Here is a 25,632-nt window from a genome sequence, read left to right as displayed (position 1 = left end):
AGGCAGCTCTCGAATGGTTTTTATCTTGGAGGGATCTAACTCAATGCCTCTTCGACTAACTATAAAACCCAAAAGCTTCCCAGAAGGAACTCCAAATGCACATTTGGCTGGATTGAGTTTGAGATTGTACCTTCGTAGCCTTTCAAAGAACTTTTTCAAGTCTTGCACATGGTCAGCTTGTGTTCTCGACTTAATGATCACATCATCAACATACACTTCAATCTCTTTGTGCATCATGTCATGGAACATGGTAGTCATGGCTCTCATGTAAGTTGCCCCTGCATTCTTCAAACCGAATGGCATAACCCTATAACAATAAGTTCCCCATGGAGTTGTGAAGGCGGTCTTTTTTGCATCTTCTTCATCCATCAGAATTTGGTGATATCCGGCGTAACAATCCACAAAAGATTGGATCTCATGTTTAGCGCAATTGTCAACAAGGATATGAATGTTGGGTAAGGGAAAGTTATCCTTTGGACTTGCTTTGTTTAAATCCCTATAGTCAACACAAACTCTGATTTTCCCATCCTTCTTTGGCACTGGCACAACATTTGCTAACCATGTAGTGTATCGGACGACCCTGATCACATTTGCACTTAGTTGCTTCGTGATTTCTTCTTTAATCTTATCACTCATGTCTATCTTAAACTTCCTTTGTTTTTGTTGGATTGGTGGAAAATTAGGATGTGTGGGAAGCTTATGGACCACTAGATCGGCACTCAAACCCGGCATGTCATCATACGACCAAGCAAATACATCTCTATACTCAAACAAAACTTGAATTATGGCATCTCTCGTCTTTTGTTCAGTATGAATGCTTATTTTTATTTCTCTGATTTCTTCAGGACTTCCCAGGTTAATTGCCTCAGTTTCATTTAAGTTAGGCTTAGGCTTATTCTCAAATTGATCCAATTCCCTTTTTATTTCTCTAAAAGCCTCATCTTCGTCATACTCAACTTCTTGATTCATTATTTCGAGATTAGACAGCTTTTTAAGATCTAGGCATGAATTCCGCGTGCATGTCATGTTTTTAAAGCCAGCACTATCGAAACTGAAAATGATAAGAAATTAACAAAAATTAGGAAAATAAAAAGATAGAATTTTACTACGAAAATGGAACTTCATTTCATTGAATTTGAAAGGATAGAAGGGTTAACATCACAGCAAAGCAATTAAACTAAAATATCTGGATTACAACCCTTAAAATAATCCAAATACAGAAAAAACAACAAAACAGGCTACCAAGTCTCCTTCCTGATGGGAAGAGGAATTGCTTCCCAGTTGCTGAGCGAAGTATCTGGACCAATCAGTTGAACACTTACCCGGCTAGGGCCCTCCCCAACTTGAACCATATTGATCTCATAAAATATCTCCTTGAGACCCTGGCAAACTCCGTCAATGTCATCCTGAGTAGAAGGATTTTGGACTTCTTCAAATTGTGGTTTGACAAAAGAGTAGGCAATGTGAGGGATTGGTTTGGACAGATTCCAACCATTCTTTTTGCGGGCCTTGGCTCTGTCTATGTCAGCTGATGTTGGTTTAAAGCCCAAGCCAAAGGTATTTTTCTTCGAAAATGGAGCAATGGGGTTCACAATTCCTTGTAGAGAGGATCCCAATCCTTTTGCTGGTTCATAGCCGTTCCTCAACATCAGCGAAGCTACTATCATAGATATGGCTGAAAGACGGGGATGCAGAATTGGTTTTCCTTCTTCCACTTGGTCCACCTCAATCACCTCAAATGCTTGATATATGATAGATTCACATCCTTCCTTGGCGTCGATATATGGAATGGACGGGTCTTTATAGACAGATGAGTCGTCCTCCCCATGAACAATAATTTCTTGCCCGTCACACTCGAATTTGACCATTTGATGTAGGGTGGATGGTACAGCTCTGGCCATATGGATCCACGGCCTTCCCAAAAGAAAATTATAGGAAGTTTCCATATCTAACACTTGAAAGACAATGTTAAAATCAACTGGGCCGATTGTCATGGTGAGTTCGATTTCCCCAATAGTGTCTCTTTTTGAACCATCAAAAGCTCTGATGCTGACATTACTGGTTCGAATTCTGTTAGTGTCGATGTTCAGCTGTTGTAGAGTAGAAAGAGGACACACATCTACACTTGAGCCTCCGTCAATCATGACTCTTTTTACGTAGTGCCCTTCACATTTGACCATAAGATGCAAAGCTCTATTGTGGCCAGCCCCTTCCTCAGGCAAATCATCATCGCTGAAAGTAATTCTATTTACTTCAAAGAATCTTTCAGCCATTTTTTCTAGCTGATTCACCGTTGTCTTTTCTGAGACATATGCCTCGTTCAAAGTTTTGATCAACACACGACGATGCTCTTCTGAATGCAAAAGCAGAGATAACAAAGATATCTGAGCAGGAGTTTTCCTTAGTTGGTCAATGATTGAGTAGTCTTGCAATTTCATCTTCTTAAGGAATTCCTCCGCTTCTTTTTCTGCAACGGGTTCTTTCACTGGCAAATGACCTTCTCTGGCTTGCTTAGCTTTTCTCAATTCCTCTGGTGAATAACACCTTCCAGAGCGGGTCAAGCCCCCCATTTCACCTGTTTCTTCAACTATCTCTTTTCCTTTGTATGTCATGACAGTCTTGTTATAATTCCAGGGAATAGCTTTTGTGTTTGTCACTATGAGTTGGGCAACAGGTCGGATCACGACTGGCTCTGTTATATTCCTCAAACCATTATTCGGAATGATCTTTTGAATTCCCCCGGGGATGTAAAGTTTTGGCCCACCTAATTGAACCTCAACCTTTTTTGTGCTTCCAGGAACATAGAGAATCGTTTTTTCAGAACATACCAAGTTCAAACTAGAATTCGCACCTTTCACCATCAATGGTGCCAATTGCGGCGGGCTGACTATCACTTTTGGTTCTGACCCTATGGTTCTAACAACCATCTGTGTCTTGCCAGACTGCTTATAATCCCGATCATCACAAATCATCCCAATAAAATGTGTATTATCATGAGTTGGGAGCGGATTGTTTGTGATATTAGGAGTATCCTCATTGTTTGTTACCACAATTGCCTTTGCTTCAATCAAATTTTCAATGGCTTTCTTTAATGTCCAACAGTTTTCAGTACTATGCCCTTGGGTGTTAGAGTGATACTCACATCTTGCATTTGAGTCAAAACCTTTTGAATTTGGATTCACATAGCGCGGCATAATAGGTTCAATCAACTTCAACTGCATCAACTTTCGAAATAGGCTTGTATACGATTCTACAATTGGGGTGAACTCTTTCTTTGGCTCCTGTTCTCTCACATATTCTTGTCGGGGACGAGGATTATATGGTGCCTCAAAATTCGGCCGGAGTTGACGGGAGCCTTGTGGAATCGGTGCCCGCCATTGTTGGTGATTGGGAGGCCTAGCATAAGCCTGAGCATTAAACACTGTGTATTGTTGCAGGGGAACTGAGTATCGGGGACCTTGAGGTGGATAATAATGTTGAAGAGAATTGGATAGTCCTTGTTGGAATTGCACGTAAGAAGGAGTTATTCCTCTTTGAACTCCTCCGAACCCAGATGCCATCATGGATCCTTCCTCCTTCTTTTTCCGATTTCCGAAATTGCCTGACCCGCATTGAATTGCTTGTGTGGTTGCCTTAAGGGCTGCCTGACTCACAATTTTGCCTGACTTCATGCCATTCTCAACTATTTCACCAATCTTAATCGCCTCAGCAAAAGGTTTACCGATGGCGGCCAACATGTAATGGAGGTAATCAGGATCCTGAGCTTGGAGAAAATAGTCAATCATTTCTGCCTCTTTCATTGGTGGTTTGACCCTAGCAGCCTGCTCTCTCCACTTGATTGCATATTCTCTGAAGCTTTCTGCTGGTTTCTTCTTTATGTTGACGAGAGAGGAGCGGTCTGGCACTATATCAATATTGTACTGAAACTGTTGGACAAAATCTTGAGCCATGTCATTCCAAACGTGCCAGTGAGAGATGTCTTGATCTATGAACCACTCTGAAGCAATTCCTGTCAAACTTTCCCCAAAATAAGCCATGAGCAATTCTTCTTTGCCTCCCGCTCCCCTTAGTTAGTTACAATACCTCTTCAAATGGGCAACAGGATCACCATGCCCATCATACTTGTCAAACTTGGGGGTCTTGAAGCCGGGTGGCAAATGAACATGGGGAAACATGCATAGATCGTTAAACGAAACACTCTTGTGGCCCCCCAAACCCTGTATGTTTCTCATGGTTTGTTCCAAGATCTTCATTTTTCTGGTCATTTCCTCTTGTTCCATATTCTTTTCGGGATTTTCGATCTCAATTGGGAACACGTTATGAGAAGTGTGCTTGTATGAATCTGGAACCTTTAAAGTCAGTTCTGGAGAGTAATGTTGGGCATCATGAGCATCCAATTTTGGATCATTATTGGACTTTTGAGCAAGAGCCGATTGAGGGACAGTGAAAGTATGGACAATGGGTATAGTAGGTGGGTCATTTCTGAGAGGTGCGATTGGAGGACGTGGAATGGAGGTACTGGGGATAGTGGGCAGGTTAATGCTCGGACTGAATCCAGGTTGGTACAATGGGTTACTTGTTATGGAGATAGGCACTTGAGTGGCAACTGACACATTATGAAGATTATCCGAAGGCCCTATGGATAGTGAGGGCGGTGCTTGTCCATTCACCCAGGCTTGGTATATCTCTGCCAATTGTTGCTTCAACACTCTTACTTCTTCAACCAGTCCTGAACCTTGTTCAACCAATTGTCCATGGACATCATCATTATCTGACTCATTCTCACTGTTGTTTGCCATTCTACTTTTTCCTTTTGATCTCGTGTTGTAAGGGTGAGTCGCCAGTTTAAACCACAAACCAACCACCTGTGTTTTACTTTATCTTAAAAAATGACAAACAACAAACATGTTAGAGTTAGGCATTTTGCAGATATTAATCACACATTATATGTTATGCACCTAATGCCATTTTCATTTCTAAAATGATCTTGGAAGGCTTTATGTTTCATCCCGGCTTATTGATTTATTGGTTTATTTTCATCTTGAATTTAGCGGTTTTTTTTTATAGATTAATTATGGTTATGATCGTATCCGATGAGGATTGCCTACGTATCATGACACCGCATGAATCAGACCATTACGTAGTTCAGGGAAAAATAATAATAGTATTTTTTTTTAACAAAACGAAATAATACAATAACAGAAAGGACATTACATTGAAAATGACTTACCAAACTCTGACAAGACTAAAAGACAGCGATTTTAAAGATTCAACAATGACTCAAATTAAAACATAACTACTACATAAAAAGTTCTAACAACTACGCCTATAATTCAACTCCACAATCTTCTGGCTTTCAAACACTGGAACATCTGCTCATGGTGGGGCTTGCCCTGGTTGACCCCCTAATGTACGGTACATCCTTTCTAACTCTGCTGCAAGATGACGGGCAAAAGTAGGTGCATGCTCCAAAAACTTCTCATAATCCATCCCTTGGCAGTTCACATAACTTTGAGCGGTATAAACAGCCAAATTATGGACTTGCTCTTTGAAGTACTGGAAATTCTGGTCTCGATCTTGTAACTGCTGCTGGCGAGTGGTGGCTATCTCCCTTATGTGTCCCTCACGATCTAAGGCTGACTCCAACTGAGCCCTAAGTCTAGCCTGCTCGAGTCTCGCCTGAGCCATCTCCCTATCAAAATCTGCATGCTGGTATTCTCTATTGTACCTTCTCATTTCTTCCAACTGTGCATGGAGCTGAGCTTCTGCACGTACCCAATGGGCCTTCTCTCTCTCGAATTGAGCCCTCTCTTCTTCAAATTTTGTTACTTGGCGATCCTTACTTGATTCGGCCTTCTCATTTAGCTGTACGATCCTTTCCTTGGCTTTGTCCAACGCCTTTTCAGTCTTTGCCAAGAGGGAATCATAATCTTGCACCTTTTCCATCAGATTGGCAATGGTTCTCTAGTCTTTCCAACTTCTCACTGGCACTTCAGAGGCTTTCTTCATCTGTTGAAGTTGAGCACGGAGGGCTTCATTTTTAGGGATCAGACTCTTCTTTTCGCCTTCGACTTCTTGTTCTTGCAAGTCTTTCTCAAAATTGAGGTTTCTCAGCCTTTCTTCTAAGGCATGAATAGTTGTTTTGTATCCCTTTTCCCGTTCACCCCAGGCCAACCGTTCTTGGATTTTATCATCAAAGGCTTGAACATGCGGTCTTTTTGTGGGCCTTTTGGGCTCTGGCACATCATCCACGCGAGACCTCTTCCCAAACCATATAGCATAACCCGGATCTACCTCACCTCTCGCAGGATCTGGCACCTGAGTATCATCTTTCAAGTAGCGACAACCATTCCAAATTTGCTAGATTAAAGCTTCGGGGAGTGGGGCTTCGGGGTGTAGCTCAATAACTTGCACACTCAAATCTTCATCTTTAGGTACTACTTGGTACCTTTCTAGCTGTCTTAGAACTCTGTGTGGCGCATACGGCTGGACACTTCTCAAACCCAACAACAGCAAATGACTTTTTAGGGCAGACATGTGTATCACCTCTCTTAGCGGGAGCCATCTCAAAGTCCACTCAATTTGACTTGCATTTAAAGATCTTAGGTGGGATATCCAGGCTTCCACCCCTTCTGGAGAGTTGTAATCTTTTATTCTTTCTTCGTAACTATCAATGAAATTGTCCTTGCTCGGACTATAGCTCAATATTGCACCCTTTGAAGAATTTTGCCCCAGACTTGCACAAAGTTAACGCCTGATAAATGTCTGATAGAATGATCGGGGCAAGAGTGTGATGTTCTTTGGTAGTGAGGACCTGTACAACCCTGGCTATGCGGGTATCAATTGTCCGCTCCTTGTTTGGGAAGACCATAATTCCCAGAAACGCCATTATGAAGGCGAAGCGACGATGAATATGCCATGTGTCTTTGTTCTGCTTGTTGTTAAGGCCCTTTTCATGCATTTCAAACCCATTTGGCTGCCCGAACCTAGAGTACAGGAAGTAGAAAGAACAACACCCTTCGACTACGTTGGTCTTTCTAATTTGCTTACTGATGTTCAAAAGATCGAAGAATCGGTGTACAGAAAGAGCCCTCGGGAATATGAGCTCCTGGTTTCTCAAATCCCTGCCAAACCTGGAATATCCAGCTATCTCTTCTAAAGTGGGAGTTAGCTCAAAATCGGAGAAGCGAAAAACATTGTGAACAGGGTCCCAAAAAGTCACTAGTGCCTCAATCAAATCGTCCCGTGGTTTAATTTTCATAATATCTGTGAGGGCTCCCAGGTGCTTGGTGACCCATTTCTGACCATCTTCTCCTAAATCATACCACCACATCTGAAGCTGAAGTGGAGCCTCGTCTACAACTGTGAACGGTGTGTTCTGGACAGTGCTCATTTTGTACCTGTGGGTGGTTAAGGTTAGGGTTGACACTAGTCTCAAGAGACAGAACCAATGCACTCATTTTGCAAATAATCTTTTGTAAATAACTCAATTTTAAGAAAAATCAACTAAAATGGGGGCTATTTTTGCAATTGTGACCGAAGAAAGGGTGGCTATTTTTGCAACTATGGCCCCTTCTTACTTTCAAGGATAGCTTTAGGGCCGGGGGAAGGGCATTATGGTAAAAGTGATTCCCAATTGACAGACACGTCCGTTCTTGCGAGAACAGCCCTTCAACAATTTTGAAGATGTTCTAAGGCTATCCTAACAGGAACGATTTGGGATTAACCGAAGCTGGGTCTGCTTATTTGTTTTTTGATTAAAAAAAACACTAGACACATTTCCTTTTTTTTTTTTAGTTATTTTATAAAAATGGGGCCGAACCCTATGAAGGTTGCCTACGTATCTCACATCCGGTGAGAATCAGACCCGCGTAGTTCGTAAAAATTTCAGGAATAGGATGACACTCTTTTTTTTTTGAAAAATTCAGGGTTTTTTTTTGGGGGGGTTAAATACTGAAATTTTCGAAAATCGGGTAAATTTTCTCCCTCATATTTTCTTCTTTCTGGTTTTCCCTCAATATTTTTATATTTTTATTTTATTTTAGAAACCGGTCAACATGCACAAGCCAAATCAAACATAATGCACAAGTAGCACATAAGGTGCATCAGGATGGTCTTGTAATTTCGGGTACACCTGTCCTAGACGGACCCAACCCCTGTGTTGAGTCCCCAAAGTCAAATGCACATGATGCAAACAAACGTTCCTACTAGGGATTCGGCATGAGGCTATGTTATTCTAAGTTTAAATCCTAAGGGGAGTGTTTTAGACCTGGCTTACCCAAGCGGACAGCTCGAGCCGAGGTGGAGGTAATGTACCGGGAGCACGAAAGTCTACCCGGCCTAGTTACTGACCCAGCCTCGTTCTAATTGGTATGACTTCTAACAGAAAAGTGGGCGACGCGCACGTGTGCACCATAAATTCAAAAGACTCAGAAGGGAGGCGTAAGAAGACAATTTAATACAGTTCAAATAATATCAAAGCGGTAAATAAGAGGTAATTAGCACATTAGGTCCAAAAACGCAGTAATAACATCAAATCAATAAAGCCAAGTATAGATCACATTACAAGCTCGAATTCTGAACCCTGAACAAAACGTTCTGGGTTCTTTTCCCCAGCAGAGTCGCCAGAGCTGTCACACCTCTTTTTTCCCGCAACCCTTATTACAAAGGAGTTTTTCCAATTTAAGTGACATTATTCGAAATGGAATTATTTATTTAATCAGAGTCGCCACTTGGGATAATTTCTGGTGTCCCAAGTCACCGGTTTATTTGAAATCCCAAATCGAGGAAGTTTTGACTCCAAATTACGGTCCGCGAACACAAAAGACCGGGTAAGGAATTCTGCTAACCCGAAAGAAGGTGTGAGGTACTCTCGAATTCCGTGGTTTTAGCACGGTCTCTTTAATCATACCTGGCTTAATTAAATTATTTAATTACTCATTTTTAGAACCTATGTACATTTACCTTTTTACCGCTTTTAACTGCTTGATTATTTGTAATTATGAAATTATCTCGAAACGAGTCACGCGTACGTGTACTCTTTTTGTTTGGCACGTCAAGAATCATGTCATGCGTACATGTACACAATTCACAACATTTAATTATTTAAGAAAGCTTGGCCAAAGTCGCGCGAACGCGTACCTTGATTTATTTTGAAAATCATAATTATGTCACGCGAACGTGTACACAATCACGATGATAGATTAAGTCGCGCCTGAAGCATTTTCTATGAATATTCATTTTTTTTAAAAAAAAAACAGAATAAGGCATCCAGCACATAACACCCAAACCATTTAAAGAAGATGAAAAGTAAAGTAAAATACTAGTAGAATAGGGAAATGTGAAAATTTAGAACAAACGCATCTTGACAAAGAACTCCTAAAGCCCGAATTTTCAAATTTTAAAAAATCAGAAAAATTCCATGATCCTATCTTCCTTTGAACAAAAGTATTTGTGTCTTAAGTCACTTTAACATGGATTTTTTCTCCTCTAAATTATCTTAGATCAACAACGAACAGTGAAAGATTCATGACTAAATTATTTATCGAACTAGCTTCTCTATAAAACTAAACCACCAAATTAATGAAGAAACTTACCAAAGTAGAAGTACTATTATTCCTTTGGGTAAAAATAAAATCATGCTCTTGCTTAAAAAAAAAACTTTTAACAAATAAAGGTGACAAACTTATTTATGCCAATTCTATAATTGTAGTAACTACATGATTAAACTCAAAAGATCAAAAGATTAACGTGCATCATATCCAAAATATTTAAAATAGATATGCGTCAAAACAAAAATGGGTCTTTAATATGATCTATTTGATAAAGTTAACACTTCCGATAGAATTTCTCAATACCAAAAAAAATGGCAGAAAGCTTAAAACAAATATACTTGCCTTTTCAACAACTCCACCAAAGTTCTGTTCCCTCCAAAGATTTTACATATATACAACAAAACCTTATGCTTTCTTTAATAAAGAAATAATGCCAATATCTCATAAAACCAACTACAAATTAATGATATTATAAACTCAAAGCAGGCACACATAAAAAGTAAAATACTCGAATCGTAGAGAAATGGAAAAGGGTAATGAAAGAGAGAAAGAAACGGACCTTAAGCGATGAAACCTTTCAAATATATATAGATAAGAAAATTCCAAATAAATCGTCTCGTACAGTAGAGGAGATTAAACCCAATGCAAAACAGAGAATCGGAACTGAAGCTAAGGAACAGAACTCTGACAACCTCGAACTCGGAACCGCGAACGAAATCCCGAACTCCGTCTTCAAACTAAATAACTTCAAGTACACTGTTTTCCAAATGAATCTTTTTATAAAAGAACAATGCCTTTTTTTTTAGTTCTGATTTTTGCTGTCCGATTGCACTCTTTTTACTTTGCTCCCCTTCTTTTTCTTTCTTCTGCCTTCCCCCCTTCTATAATGGGATTGTGTTTTATATCTATTGTGTGTGTGTGCAGATGATGGAGATCATGGGATGTGGTAAGGATGCGAGGGGTTACGTGAGAAGTAAGGGGTGTAGGGTGAGAGTAGATCATGGGGTTAGTTAGACTAAAAATGGGGATTATGGGATTGTTTATCTTTATTAAATCAGATTTTTACGTTTGTTTTATTTAGTTTATTTTTGTTTTATATTTTATTTTAAAAGATAAATTAATTTATAAAGATAAGAAGATTAACCAACATTTCATGTAAGATAGGAAAATTAAATATTTACATGTACTTTAAGTGATACTAAGAAAAATTCCATAGCTTACTTATTAAAATAGAAACCAAATATATATATATTTGAATTTTTTTTTAATTTTATTTTAGAAATAAAATTTATACTCTAAGAATGTGGTTATATTTTGTAGTTTTATTTTTAGTAAAACCTATTAATAGTAAGATAAAAGTTTAAAATATTAAAATTAGACCTAAAAGAAATATTTACACTAAAATAGTATAGAATTTGGGTGCGGTCAAAAATTAGGTGTTCACAATACTTGGCACATCATGAGAAAATTGTCCCAGACTTGGGAGAGACATATTTCATCAAAGCACTCAGGCTAAGTGCCCCATTATAGTTACTACACCACCCACACGACTAGTTAGGGGTGGAGGACAGGCGGGTAGAAGGCGTCCTATAGGTGGAGGCCCAGCCGTTGATATATTTATTTTATGGTATGGCGGAGGTCGCTGCATCATATGGTGTTGTTACAAGTACGACCTCGATTTAAGATAAAGGAATAATTTTCTTAACTTGATTCGGTTCTGAGTATCGAGACGAGTCCTCCTATTGTGCTCCACTTATGAGTGAGCTTCGTAATTTTATAATCTACATGTGTTTACTCATGTTGGGAGATTCTATGGAGATAACTACGCCTATCATTCCATGTTGGTCACTAATAAGAGCTGCGAGGCTAAATGTGGCTTTCCATTACTCATTTCGGTAAGTTTTGATGTAATTTCCGGATAATTAATTATAAATTATGAATTATATGCCCTACCGGTATGGGGTTTATTATGTGTTGTGATTTGGTGTAACCGAAATTATTTAAAAGGAAAAAATGGAAATTTCTGATTGGCACGATGTGCATATTACTTGTGATTCAGAACTGAGGATGAGATCCTCGCATTTTAATATAAATTGATATGTTTAAACCGGGCTACGAGCTGCGGTGGAAGTTATATAAGGACGAGATCCTTGTGAGGAAAATTCTTGTGTTTAAGTTCTCCCTTATGAAATTAAATTTGTACTATAGCAATAATAGGGAGTCATGCTTGTTAGCCTTATTTGAAAATTCTTGTATGAAATTCTCTATGCATACTTGCCAAATTCGTGTTGTAATTATTGAGTTTCAACCTACGAGGTAGGTGCCCACCCAGGTGGTGTTAAATATAACTCGTTAATTCGGGTATATAATTATGAGATCTTCATGCCTCGCATCTCGTTATCAGTATTGTGAAGGTTTGAAACGAGAATTTTGTTAACATGAAATTAATTGACGATTCTCTAATTGATTATGAACAACTATTATTGATACATTTTGGCGGCACCCGTATGAAATGAATATCGGGAACTGTGTGCCTCTTCAAGAATTAATTCAGGTAGCCCATCAACATTAGGCACACAAATACGACCATGCATTCGCAGAACTCTATCTTCCCCCACAACAACCTGTTTGGCATCCCCGAGTCATACCGTGTCCTTAAGGACAAGTAAATGAGGATCATCATACTGCCGCTCTATAATATAAAGAAGACCGAGAGACTGTGCAAGCTAGAACCCGACTGGGTTCTGAAACATCTAACCTCACGAATTGATTAGCCAAAGTCTGAACATATGCCGCTAACGGTCTCTCACCCACCGGAATATACGCAAGACTGCCCATACTCACAGCCTTTCTAATCAAAGCATCGACCACCACATTGGCCTTTTCGGGGTGATACAAAATAGTGATATCATAGTCCTTCAACAGCTCCAACCATCTTCTCTGCCTCAAATTGAGATCTTTCTGTTTGAACAGATACTGAAGGCTATGATGATCAGTAAATACCTCACACGAGACACCGTAAAGGTAATGCCTCCAAATCTTCAGCGCGTGAACAATGGCTGCCAATTCTAAGTCATGAATATGATAATTCTTCTCGTGAACTTTCAACTTCAGTGACGCATATGCAATCACCCTGCCATCTTGCATCAATGCTGCACCAAGCCCAACACGAGATGCATCACAATACACCGTATAAGACCCTGAACCTGTGGGTAATACCAACACTGGTGCCGTAGTCAAAGCAGTCTTGAGCTTCTGAAAGCTCAACTCACACTCGTCTGACCATCCGAATAGAACACTTTTTTGGGTCAGTCTGATCAATGGGCTTGCTATAGATGAAAACCCTTCCACGAACTGGTGATAATAACCTGCCAAACCCAGGAAACTCCGTATCTCTGTAACTGAAGTAGGTCTAGGCCAATTCTAAACAGCCTCAATTTTCTTAGAATCTACTTTTATGCCTTCTGCCGATACAACATGCCCCAAAAAGGCTACTGAGTCTAACCAAAATTCACATTTTGAAAATTTGGCATATAACTGATTATTCTTCAAAGTCTGAAGCACACTCCAAAGATGGTGCTCATGCTCCTCTCGACTGCTGGAGTAAATCAAGATATCATCAATGAATACAACCACAAAATAATCCAAATACGGCTTGAACACCCAATTCATCAAATCCATAAAAGTTGTTGGAGCATTTTTCAACCGAAATGACATCACTAGGAATTCGTAATGCCCATACCTAGTCCGAAAAGCTGTCTTAGGGACATCAGATGCCCTAATATTCAATTGATGGTAACCGAACCTCAAGTCAATCTTTGAAAACACCTTGGCACCTGAAGCTGATCGAATAAGTCATCAATTCTTGGACGTGGATACTTGTTCTTGATGGTAGCCTTATTCAACTGCCGAGTGCCCGAAGCCAAATCAATATAAAAGTCTATATCTCTGTCGGGTGGCATCCCCGGTACATCTGCAGGAAATACTTCTGGAAATTCACGAACAAATGGTACTGAGTCCATAGAAGGAACATCCACACTGGAATCGCGAATATAAGCCAAATAGGCTAGACACCCTTTCTCGACATACGTCGAGCCTTTATATAAGAAATAACCCTACTGGTAGAATGATCATGAGTTCCTTTCCACTCTAATCGAGGTAACCCCGGCATGGCTAGGGTCACCGTCTTGACATAACAATCCAATATAGCATGATAAGTTGACAGCCAATCCATACGCAAAAATGACATCAAAATCTACCATATCAAGAAGTAGAATATCCACACTAGTCTCAAGACTCCCAATAGTAACCACAAATGAACGATAGACATGATCTGCCACGATAGAATCTCCCACCGGAGTGGACACACACAGAGGAGCACTTAGACAATCACGAGGCATCACCAGATATGAAGCAAAATAAGAGGACACATAGGAATAAGTAGATCTTGGATCAAATAGAACTGAAGCATCTCTATGGCAAACAGGAACAATACCTGTAATCACCGCATCGGATGACTCGGCCTCAGGCCTAACTGGAAAAGCATAAAATCGGGGTTGAGCCCTACCACTCTGAACTGTGTCCCTGGGACGGTCTCTAACTGGCTGGCCTCCACCTCTAACGGCCTGACCTCCACTTCTAATGGTCTGACCTCTACCTCTAGCTACCTGACCCCTACCTCTAGCTGGCTGAGCAGGCGGTGAAGCAATCGGTGCTAGAATGATAGCACGAGAACCATGCTGTTGCATGCTGCCCTAAGACCTGGGGCAGAATCTAGCAATGTGCCTCGAATCACTACAAGTATAATAAGACCTCGGCTGTTGTGGCTACTGACCCCGAAATTATCCATGTCGACCGGAGTAACCACCTTGGAAACCCTAGATTGGAGGTGCACTTTAGGATGCCTGGAGCGCTAAATGAAATGGCCTGGGAGGATGACCCCTACCAAAGTTACCCCTGCCTCGAGACGAGGAACCACTGAACACACCGAACTGCCGATGCCTCTTATCAGACCCCTGCCCTCTTTCCTGTGTAAGAACCATCTCGATCCTCCTAGCTACATTAGCAGACGCCTGAAAGGAAATCTTACTTCCGGTCTCCTTGGCCATTTGAAGCCTGATAGGGTGAGTAAGTCCCTCAATAAACCTCCTCACTCTCTCTCCCTCAGTAGGAAGTAAAAGGAGAGCATGACGGGCTAGATCCACAAAACGGGTCTCGTACTGAGTAACAGTCATACTGCCCTACTGGAGACGCTCAAATTGTCTGTGGTAATCTTCTCTCAAAGTGATATGGAGGAACTTCTCTAGAAATAGCTATGAGAACTGCTCCCAAGTCAGTGTAGGCTACCCAGCTGGTCTGGTCAACATAAAATCTCTCCACCACCTTTTGGCGGAACCCGTCATCTGAAATATAGCAAAACCAACCCCATTGGTCTCAACTATACCCATGTTCCGCAGCACCTCATGGCAGTGGTCAAGATAATCATGTGGGTCCTCAGAAGGTGTACCACTGAAGTGAACTGGAAAGAGCTTAGTAAACTTATCCAATCTCAATAAGGCCTTAGAAGACATGGCGGGCCTATCAACGGCCTGCGCCGCAAGAACTGGTTGAACTATCCCAACTGACGGGGCTGCTGGAGCCTGATTCTAGGGAGTCATCTGCTCCGGAGCGGGAGTAGTGGGAGTTTGTGCTTCTCCCCCAGCCTGTGAGACAGTTTGTGCTTCTAGAAATGTACCATTCTGGGCCACACCCTCCATAAGGCTCACCAAACGAACTAAGGCGTCCTGAAGCACTAGAGTAGCTATGAATCCTTCCGGGACCTGAACTGGTCCAACTGGTACAGTCTGAACTGGAACCTCCTCTTGAAGATCCACTTGAGGTTCTACAACAGGTGTTGCTGCTCGAGCTCTAGAATGAGTTCTACCTCGACCTCGACCTCTACCCCTGGTCATAGGTTCCACCGGGGGCTCTGGTCCCTGTCCATCGGTAGATGTATTACGTGTTCTCACCGTCTGCGAGAGAATAAGAATAGAATGGTTCAATCATCGATGATAGAATAAGATCGCACGCCAGATTAAGAAAGAAGTGATATTGTTCCTAAACTTCAAAGCCTCTGAAAGATAAATTTGGGAGGGAACATGCGAAGGGGGTTGATATAATAATTTCAGCAGAAGAATCATCACTTAGCAGCCAAATAATTCCTCAACAATAAAATGAGCAACTGATGATATGAAAATGACACGGCACCACCCTTCGTGCTTTTACTCTCATTTGGCACGGCATCACCCTTCGTACTTTTACACTCTCTGAAAATGACACGGCATCACCCTTCATGCTTTTACACTCACAAATGGCATGGAAACACCCTTCGTGCTTTTACACTCTTCCTTACCATGAAAATAATATTATAAATAATAAAAATGGCACGATATCACCCTTCGTTTTTTTATATTATTCCTTACCATGAAAATAATAATATAAATTTGGAAGAGTATTTAAATACGGGAATATATACTTATCAATCAATTCAATACCAGAATACCGACTTCACCTTCTAAAATATTCAATAATAATTAAACTAGCAATAATCTAATGAAAAATAATCAAATAATCAATAATAAACTTAAGCAGGGATATCTTAATTAAATAGGCAATTGTTCACAATAAACAAATTTCACCTGCATGCTTTGACTCAACCATAATGCATAAGTACTCGTCACCTCACATATACGTTGTACCCATACATTAAATCACGTAGCACATAGATAAATAAGTCCTACTCTCTCAAGTCAAGGTTAACCACGACACTTACCTCGCTTTGCAACCAAATTCAAGAATCCAATAAACCTTTTCCTCGCGAATTCGTGTCCGAAATCCTTAATTCTACTCATAAACAATTAATATACTCAATATAAATCGTAGGAATTCATTTCATATGAATTTACTAATTTTTCGGATTAAAATTTAAAATTCATCTCAAAAATTAACAGTGGAGCCCACGTCTCGAATCTCGAAAAAACTTATGAAATCTGAACACCCGTACCAAGACAAGTCCAACCATACAAAAATTACCAAATTCCGATGTCAAATGGACTTCCAAATCTTAATTTTTCGTTTTTGGAAAGTTTTACAAAAATTTCAAATTCTTCCATCTAAATCTGAAATAAATGATGAATATAGACATGGATTTATGAAATGTAATCACTTTTGGTTATAGAACACTTACCAAGTTCAAAGTCGTGAAAACCCCCTTTGAAATCGCATAAATCCGTGCTTGAAATGTCTAAAAATGAGAAAATCTTGGACTCTTCGATTTATACATTGCCCAGGGATTTTCGCTTCTACGGTGGATTTGACCGTGCCTGCGGTCTCGCATCTGCGGAAGCAAATGCGCATTTGCGCTACCTTTCGCTTCTGCGATCGAAGGGTCCGCTTCTGCGGACGCGCGAGTGCGTTCGAGGTCCCGCACCTGCGGCTCTTTGCCCAGCTTGCCTAGGCCGCTTCTACGAGGGATTTCTCGCTTCTGCGAAGCCGCTTTTGCGGCCAAGGCTTCGCAGAAGCGACGGCACCAGAAGCAGCAAAATTCCAGATTTTGCTTAAGTCTAATTTTTGTTCCGATTTCGATTCGAATCACACTCGGGGTACTCAGGATCCCGTCCAAATATACCAACAAGTCCCATAACATAATACGGACTTACTCGGGATTTCATATCAAGTCAAACAGCGCTGAAATTATAATTCACTTCTCGATTCGAACTTTTGAGTTTTAAACTTTTTAATTTACAAAACTTGTGCCGAAACATGTTAAATAAATCTGGAATGACTTCAAATTTGGCACACAAGTCATAAATGACATAACATAGCTATTCTAATTTCCAGAATCGGATTCCGACCCCGATATCAAAAAGTCAACTCCGTGGTCAAACTTGAAAATCTTTAGCCTTTAAATTTCTAATTTCCGTTAAGTGGCCATAACTTGAGTTAGGGACCTCCAATTTAAATTCCGGGCATACGCCCAAGTCCCAAATCACGAGGCAAACCTACTGGAACTGTCAAAATACTGATCCAGGTCTATTTACTAAAAATATTGACCAAAGTCAACTTAATTGAGTTTTAAGACTCTATTTCACATTTTAATCAATTTTTCACATAAAAACTTTTCGAAATATTAAACAGACTATGCACGTAAGTCGAGGAATGATAAATAGTGCTATTTGAGGTCTCATAACACATAAAAAATTATTAAATTTAAAGATAACCTTTTGGGTCATCACACTTGTTCACGAATCAAACGAGCTCTAAGAGTATATGAGTATAGGCAGAGGACTGTTAAAGCCTTCAACATCTTAGTTCTCACTTGATGAAAAATCAAAATAAAAAAAATAGCAATCATTAGACGGCAACTCCAACTCTGGCTCTGCTCCTGAAAGTTATTATACAGTGAGTCCTCTCTATAACAACATCACTATATAACAGTTGTTCACTATAAAAGAATGGAACCAATTGTTATGTTATGTTATACTCCCTTTGTTTCAATTTAAATGACACACTTTTCTTATTAGTCCGTTCCAAAAAAATAACATATTTCTATGGATGTGTTTGGTATGAAGGAAAATATATTTCGAAAAATATTTTCCAATTTTTCCATGTTTGGTTGGCTTAAATGTTTTGAAAAATATTTTCTCTATCACAAGAAGGGAAAACATTTTACAAAACTCTTTTTTAACCTTCCCCACCCTCTTTCTCATCCCCACCCACCCATCCCACCACCCAACTGCCCCAACCCCCACCCTCGCCCCAACCCCTACCCCGCCACTAACCCCACCCTAAATAGAAATATTATTAATAGTATTTTCTCTTTATGTAATAGATAGAGTACTTTCTTTTTAAATAGGTTTTTTTTCCTATTTTAACAAAAAAAAAGTACTTTCTTTTTATGATGTAAAAAAAATATTTTCTTTCATTTCAACAAAATGATGTACTAAAAAGTATTTTCTTTCATTTCAACAAATATAAAATCTCATGATGTATAAAAAATATTTTCTTTTATTTTAACAAAAAAAGTATTTTCTTTTCATGATGTACAAAAAATATTTTCTTTCATTTAAACAAAATGAGTATTTTCTTTTTATGTTATAGAAAGAGTACTTTCTTTTTTAACCAAAAAAAGAGTATTTACTTTTTATTTATGGAGCACAAATTTCGACGTTATTTTTGCGTAAAAAAGTAATGCAGCACATTAGTATATTTGGGTTTGTGTGAATTTTTAGAAGAATAATTAAATTCTTGAAGAAAAATAGAGTTCTGAAAACGTTGGGTATTTGGCGGGGGAGAGCACATGAACATGAGGACTTGGGGGAAGGGGGTGAATGAGGATAGTAGCATAAAAAAATATTTTAAAAATATTTTCAACTCTCTAACCAAACATTAGAAAATATTTTTCGAAAAAAGTTTTCCACTCACCAACCAAACAAGGGAAAATAAGTCATAAAATCACTCATTTTTCATGAAAATATTTTCTAGGAAAACATTTTACATGGAAAACATTTTTCCTTCATACCAAACACACCCTATATTTGGAAATAATTTAACTTTTTTTACTCACTTTACCTTTAATGATAAGCTTTTATAGTCACAAAAATGTTATGGCCCCCAAACTTTTACTCATTAAGCTTTTAGGACCGCATGTTTCAAAAGTCTTTTTTTTTCTTCTTCTTAAACTTTGTGTCAAGTCAAACTACATCATCTAAATTGAAACGGAAGGAGTAATATATACTCTCTATAACAACACTTCACTATAACAGCCAAAACAATCTGGAACAAAAGAGGTTGTTACATAGAGGTTTGATTATATTATTATTTATTACACTTGGTAATTACACCCCTTAGGGTGCGCCCTTTCCCGGACATGCGTGAACTCGGGATGTTTCGTGCACCGGAGATTTTTGTTACACTTGGTAATTCTTTTAGTTCTTCTTTTTGGGTGTCATGCATACACTTAGACAAGTAACACAACACAATCTTGTAAAAACACACCACACAATAAGTAACTTTTTTTTATAAGTAACTTTCAAAGCCTTATTATTGAGTACTATATAGTTTATAATATAACATTATTGACGTCATCATATTAATACAAGCTGACTAGCTATGATCATATATCTCAAACATTAGCCTTAATAGCAGAGCTATAACCATTGTCATAAAATTTAAACCAAAGCATAACACCCCCATACTTTGGTGAACCATTAATTAATGGTAAAACCTGAGAAACAAGAACATCAGATGGTATAAAACCACTTCCGGCTGCTCCTTGAGCTGCTGGCAATCCTAGAAAAATGTTCCCAGCTTGAATCGCGTTCTACTGATTCCAGTAATTTTTTAAATTGTCCGCGCTCCCACCGGAGTACTGAAACGGTGGATTATTGTCAAATTGAACCCAAACATAGTCAAATAAGCCAGTGGAAAGTGCCCCGTTTAACCATGTATCTGGGAATGGACATTGTGGAGCTGCAGTTAAGTATACTTTCCTTTGTTGGCTAAATTGTGATAGAGCTCTTGCTAATTCATCCCAATGTTGTGTTGTCCCTTTTTCTATATCAAAATCAATTCCATCTAGAATTGCATCTCCTAGTGGACGTGTGTTTGATTGGCCTCCAAGATAATTGTTCCACAAATAATATGCTACATTCCTGCAATGTTTTTGACAAATAATTATGTATACAGTCAAAACCGGTTTCGACCTTCGTATGGTTAGTGAATATTGAGACATAATGGACCGAAGATCATCTTCATAATATCGAGATGAGATCTGAATCCAGGTTACCAAGCTCGAACTTCTGGGACCGTACAAAAACCGAGCTCGAGTCCAAATCGAACTATGAAGTGAAGCGGGGTTATCGAGCTTAAAAGCCAAAGACTGACCAATATCTAGTCCGATTGGATACCGAGCCTCGAGTCAATATCGAGCTCGAGTCAATATCGAGCTCGAGTTAATATCGAGCTCTAAACCTGGAAATCGGCCATACCAAATTCGACCAAGATTGAGCCAAGAGACAAGAGCCGTTACAGCCGCACCAAGAGAGAGAATCTCGGCGGGAATTAGGCAAAAACTAATTTATCATGGGATCCCCGCTATGTATTTTTAATTATATCTAAAGTAGGATTCCTCCACTATAAGAGGATAGCTACTATTTCTGTAAGGGATCCAACATTGAAGGCATTCTTACACACTCATATTATTCACAGAGAAAAACATACCGATATTCGTATAGAGATATTATCCTATTGTGAGCCTTATACATTGATTCATCTTGCTTGTTCATAAACTAGCTTTCTATTTAATTTGGTTTGTATTTCATTCTTATACAATCGATACTCAATATATTTTTACTTACTTTCCGATTTATGCCAAGTTATACCACGTACCCTTAGAACTACGTACAAATTCAGCTCTATCCGTTTTTCGGTAAAAGAGTTTGGCGCCCACCGTGGGGCAAAGGATGACAGTGGTTGTTTTGATACGAATCTATACAAAACGCACCATTTTACACTTGCTCTCGGAAGTGTCTTTGATTTCAGGTTAAAAACAACTATCTCTCAATTAATGGCCCTACCTATCGACAATGAAGCAGGCCTTCAAGATGAAAACAACAACTTAACCCCCAAGGGTGGAATGCCACTCGTCGATCCTGTTAGAGCTCGGGTCGAAGAGCCAATAGATGTTAATTAACATGTGGCCATCGAGGCAAACCAACGTTCCGACCCTGAAAATAGCATTCAAGGTGGAACTCGGTCTGCAGCTCGGAATACTCAAAATGCTGAGGAAAACGAAATCAGCTAGCGTATGATCTTCGAGATGTTGCAAGCTCAACAAGTAGCAATAGCCCAGTTGCAGAGCCAAACCCATGCACCGACCAGACTCGAGCCCAGTCCACCCCAAGAAGTCACCCACAAAATGGGGCCAGCTATAGTAAGGTCAAATGAGAAACAATCGGGGACTAATCCTGAAATTATTAAGATGTTCGAAGAACTGACAAAACGAATAGAGTCAGGAGAAAAGAGGATTGAAGAAAATGACAAAAAAGTGGAAACGTACAACTCCAGGGTCGATCAAATCCCGGGGGCACCCCCGATACTGAAAGAATTAGATTCCAAAAAATTCGTACAGAAGCATTTCCCCCCGAGCGCGACTCCTAAACCAATCCCAAAGAAGTTTCGCATGCCTGAAATTCCTAAGTATAATGGAACGACCGACCCCAATGAACATGTCACCTCTTACACATGTGCCATTAAAGGGAACGATCTAGAGGAAGATGAGATCGAATCTGTATTATTGAAAAAATTCGGTGAAACCCTGTCGAAGGGAGCAATGATATGGTATTATAATTTACCGTCTAACTCTATCGATTCTTTTGCTATGCTTGCTGATTGTTTTGTAAAAGCACATGCTGGAGCCATAAAGGTCGAGACCAGGAAGTCGGACCTATTCAAGGTAAGACAAAAGGATAATGAGATGCTAAGAGAATTCGTATCTTGTTTTCAAATGGAACGAATTGATCTACCACCAGTCACAAACGATTGGGCTGTTCAAGCTTTCACTCAAGGTCTAAACGAACAAAGCTCGATGGCTTCACGGCGGCTGAAGCATAACCTGATCGAGTACCCAGCTATTACTTGGGCCGATGTGCACAATCGGTATCAATCCAAAATAAGAGTCGAAGACGAGCAGGTGAGTTCCGGGCCCGTTGTTAAAAGGGACATCGACCGAGAACCAAGGTCAAACAAAGATCGATATCAGCCATATAACGGAGATCATTGGGGGAACAAACCAAGACATAACCCCGTACAAGGCAATAAAAGAATTGATCGAGGCCAAGGGTCTCGGGGGCTGATGAACAGAAATGGGTTCGATAGGCATACCGGACCTAAGGAAGCACCATGGTTATCGGAGTATAACTTCAGTATTGGTGCATCCGCTATCGGGTCGGCTATCAGACGCATCAAAGATACTAAATGGCCTCGATCTCTGCAGACCAATCATGACCAGAGGAATCCCAATCAAATGTGCGAATATCATGGCATTCATGGCCACAGAACGGAAGATTGCAGGAAACTGAGAGAAGAGGTAGCCAGGTTATTTAATAAAGGGAACCTCCGAGAAAATTTGAGTGATAGGGCTAAAAACCATTTTAAAAATAGGGATTTCAATAGGCAAAACGAACAGGAAGAGCCACAACACATCATCCACATGATCATCGGTGGGATCGACATCCCTCACGAGCCGGTACTTAAACGCACTAAGATGTCGATTGTAAGAGAAAAGCGATCCCAGACTCACGATTACTCCTCTAAAGTAACCTTGTCCTTTAATAATGAAGACGCAGAAGGAATCATGCAACCACATAAAGATGCACTGGTAATATCTGTACTTATGAATAAAACTCAAGTTAAACATGTGTTAATTGATCCAGGTAGTTCGGCCAACATCATTCGATCGAGGGTTATAGAGCAACTCAGTCTACAGGACCAGATCCTGCTCGCAACCTTGGTACTAAACGGATTCAATATGGCATGTGAAACTACTAAGGGCGAAATAATCCTGCCAGTTAACGTGGCTGAGACCATCCAAGAAATGAAGTTCCAGATGATCAAAGGTGATCTGAGATACAACGCCCTATTCGAAAGACTTTGGATCCACAATATGAGGGCTGTACCTCGACCCTCCACCAGGTTTTGAAGTTCCCAACATCGGAGGGAATCAAAACGATCTACGGGGAGCAATCGGCCGCAAAAGAAATATTTTTCGTCGATGAAGTGATTCCTATATCATCATTATCATCAGCAAAAGGATCAGATTCGAAGGGGGAATAGAATACCAAATAGTAATCACAAACGTCAGCTTCGACCCAATTAGAGAATTAGAAGACACTACGAAGATGATGAACTTGGGATCCCTCGATCCTTCGTGGTCCCCGATGATTCCGACGCTACCCAATCAACGGTCAAAGAACTGGAGCAAGTCATACTAATTGAATATCTCCCTGAACGAAAGGTATACCTAGGCACGGGGTTAGATCCCGAACTGAGGAAAAAGCTTATTCAATTTCTTATAGCTAACATAGACTGTTTCGCTTGGTCCCATCTTGACATGACAGGGTTCCCACCGGGAATCACCACTCATAAGCTTAGCTTGGACCCAAAGTTCCACCCGGTAAAACAAAAAAGAAGGCCCCAGTCCGAGGTCAAACATGCCTTCATCAAAGACGAGGTAACCAAACTTCTTAAAATAGGGTCCATTCAGGAAGTAAGATATCCCGAATGGCTAGCAAATATGGTGGTAGTCCCTAAAAAGGGAAACAAAACTTAGAATATGTATAGATTATAAAGACTTGAATAAAGCATGCCCTAAGGATTCTTTTCTTTTGCCTAATATCGATCGTATGATCGATGCCACGGCCGGCCACGGGACTCTCAGTTTTCTTGATGCCTATTCCGGTACAACCAAATACAGATGAACCCGGAGGATCAGAAAAAGACCTCGTTTATCACTAAGTACGGGACTTATTGTTATAATGTAATGCCATTCGGTCTAAAAAATGCCGGTGCAACTTATCAACGCCTAGTAAACCGAATGTTCGAAAAGCAAATAGGAAAATCAATGGAGGTTTATATTGATGACATGTTAGTTAAATCCCTGCAAGCAGAGGACCACTTAAAGCATTTGCAGGAAACTTTAGACATACTAAGGGAATACAATATGAAGCTCAATCCCGAAAAATATGCATTCAGGGTTGGCTCGGGCAAGTTTCTCGGTTTTATGGTGTCCAATCGAGGAATCGAGATTAACCCCGATAAAATCAAAGCAATCGAGGACATCACGGTGGTAGATAATGTAAAAGTCGTACAAAGGCTAACGGGATGGATAGCCGCCCTGGGATGATTCATTTCGAGATCCTCGGATAGGAGTCACCGGTTTTTCTCTCTACTAAAAAAGAAAAGAAATTTTGCATGGACTCCAGAATGCCAGCAGACTTTGGATGAGCTAAAACGGTATTTATCGAGCCCTCCGTTGCTTTATACACCGAAGGCAGACGAACAGCTTTATCTGTATCTAGCTGTCTCGGAGATAGCAGTAAGTGGAGTCCTAATTCGAGAAGAATGAGGTATGCAATTCCCTATTTATTATGTCAGTCAAACTTTAGGTGAGGCCGAAACTAGATATCCACATTTAGAAAAATTAGTGCTTGCTTTAATAAGCACCTCTAGGAAACTAAAACCATATTTCCAGTGCCATCCGATACATGTTGTAACAACTTATCATCTACGAAATATTTTATACAAACCTGAGCTTTCAGGTCAATTGGCCAAATGGGTCATAGAGATCGGTGGATACGACATCAAATATTGACCTCGAACCGCTATCAAATCTTAAATTTTAGCGGACTTCGTGGCTGACTTTACACCGGCCTTCGTACCCGAGATTGAAAAAGAATTACTGATAAAATTGAGTACCTCTTCGGGAATCTGGACCCTCTTTACAGACGGTGCCTCGAACACAAAGGGGTCCAAACTGGACATCGTACTGAAATCGCCCACAGTTAATGTAGTTAGACAGTCTATTAAAACTACAAAATTGACTAACAATGCGGCCGAGTATGAGGCCATGATTGTAGGTCTCGAACGAGCCAGAAGTTTGGGGGCCGAGGTCGTGGAGGCTAAATGTGATTCCCTCCTCGTGGTAAATCAAGTCAATGGGACTTTTGAGGTCCGAGAAGATCAAATGCAGAGGTACTTGGATAAATTACAAGTGACCCTACATCGACTTAAGGAATGAACTTCATGTACTTCGGGAGCAGAACAGCGAGGCCGACGCTCTTGCAAACTTAGGTTCGTCGATCAAGGATGACGAACTTAATTCGGGGACTGTCGTACAACTCATGAAATCAGTAATCGAAGAAGGCCACGCCAAGATAAACTCCACGAGTTTAACCTTGGATTAGAGAAACAAATACATAGAGTACTTCAAGAATGGGAAGCTTCTGTCAGATCCAAAAGAATCGAGGGCTCTACATACAAA

The 25,632-nt window shown here is 40.1% G+C and overlaps 2 protein-coding genes across 2 annotated transcripts; both read right to left on the bottom strand.

The window, feature by feature from the left end:
* Positions 1–1,238: 1,238 nt before the first annotated feature.
* LOC142168431 (uncharacterized) lies at positions 1,239–4,037 on the bottom strand. The gene is made up of 2 exons (XM_075229106.1): positions 1,890–4,037; positions 1,239–1,769 (listed from the first exon to the last, which is right to left on the bottom strand). Exons 1-2 carry the CDS (start codon positions 4,035–4,037, stop codon positions 1,239–1,241), a joined length of 2,679 nt encoding a protein of 892 aa, XP_075085207.1.
* Positions 4,038–5,167: 1,130 nt separating this feature from the next.
* LOC142168379 (uncharacterized) lies at positions 5,168–10,393 on the bottom strand. The gene is made up of 2 exons (XM_075229066.1): positions 10,114–10,393; positions 5,168–7,400 (listed from the first exon to the last, which is right to left on the bottom strand). Exon 2 carries the CDS (start codon positions 7,391–7,393, stop codon positions 6,695–6,697), a length of 699 nt encoding a protein of 232 aa, XP_075085167.1. The 5' UTR covers positions 7,394–7,400; positions 10,114–10,393; the 3' UTR covers positions 5,168–6,694.
* Between the last annotated feature and the right edge of the window lie 15,239 nt (positions 10,394–25,632).

The sequence above is a fragment of the Nicotiana tabacum genome, chromosome 13 (genome assembly GCF_000715075.1).
Source record: "Nicotiana tabacum cultivar K326 chromosome 13, ASM71507v2, whole genome shotgun sequence".
Lineage (NCBI taxonomy): Eukaryota > Viridiplantae > Streptophyta > Magnoliopsida > Solanales > Solanaceae > Nicotiana > Nicotiana tabacum.
Note: the sequence above shows the minus strand (reverse complement) of the source record. Positions and strands in the feature narration are given on the sequence as shown.

Coding starts and splice junctions, on each gene's coding strand:
- LOC142168431 (XM_075229106.1), bottom strand. CDS start 4,037: ATGGCTTATTTTGGGGAAAGTTTGACAGGAATTGCTTCAGAGTGGTTC. Junction 1,770..1,889: donor GGATCCATATGGCCAGAGCT/GTACCATCCACC, acceptor ATCGACGCCAAG/GAAGGATGTGAATCTATCAT.
- LOC142168379 (XM_075229066.1), bottom strand. CDS start 7,393: ATGAGCACTGTCCAGAACACACCGTTCACAGTTGTAGACGAGGCTCCA.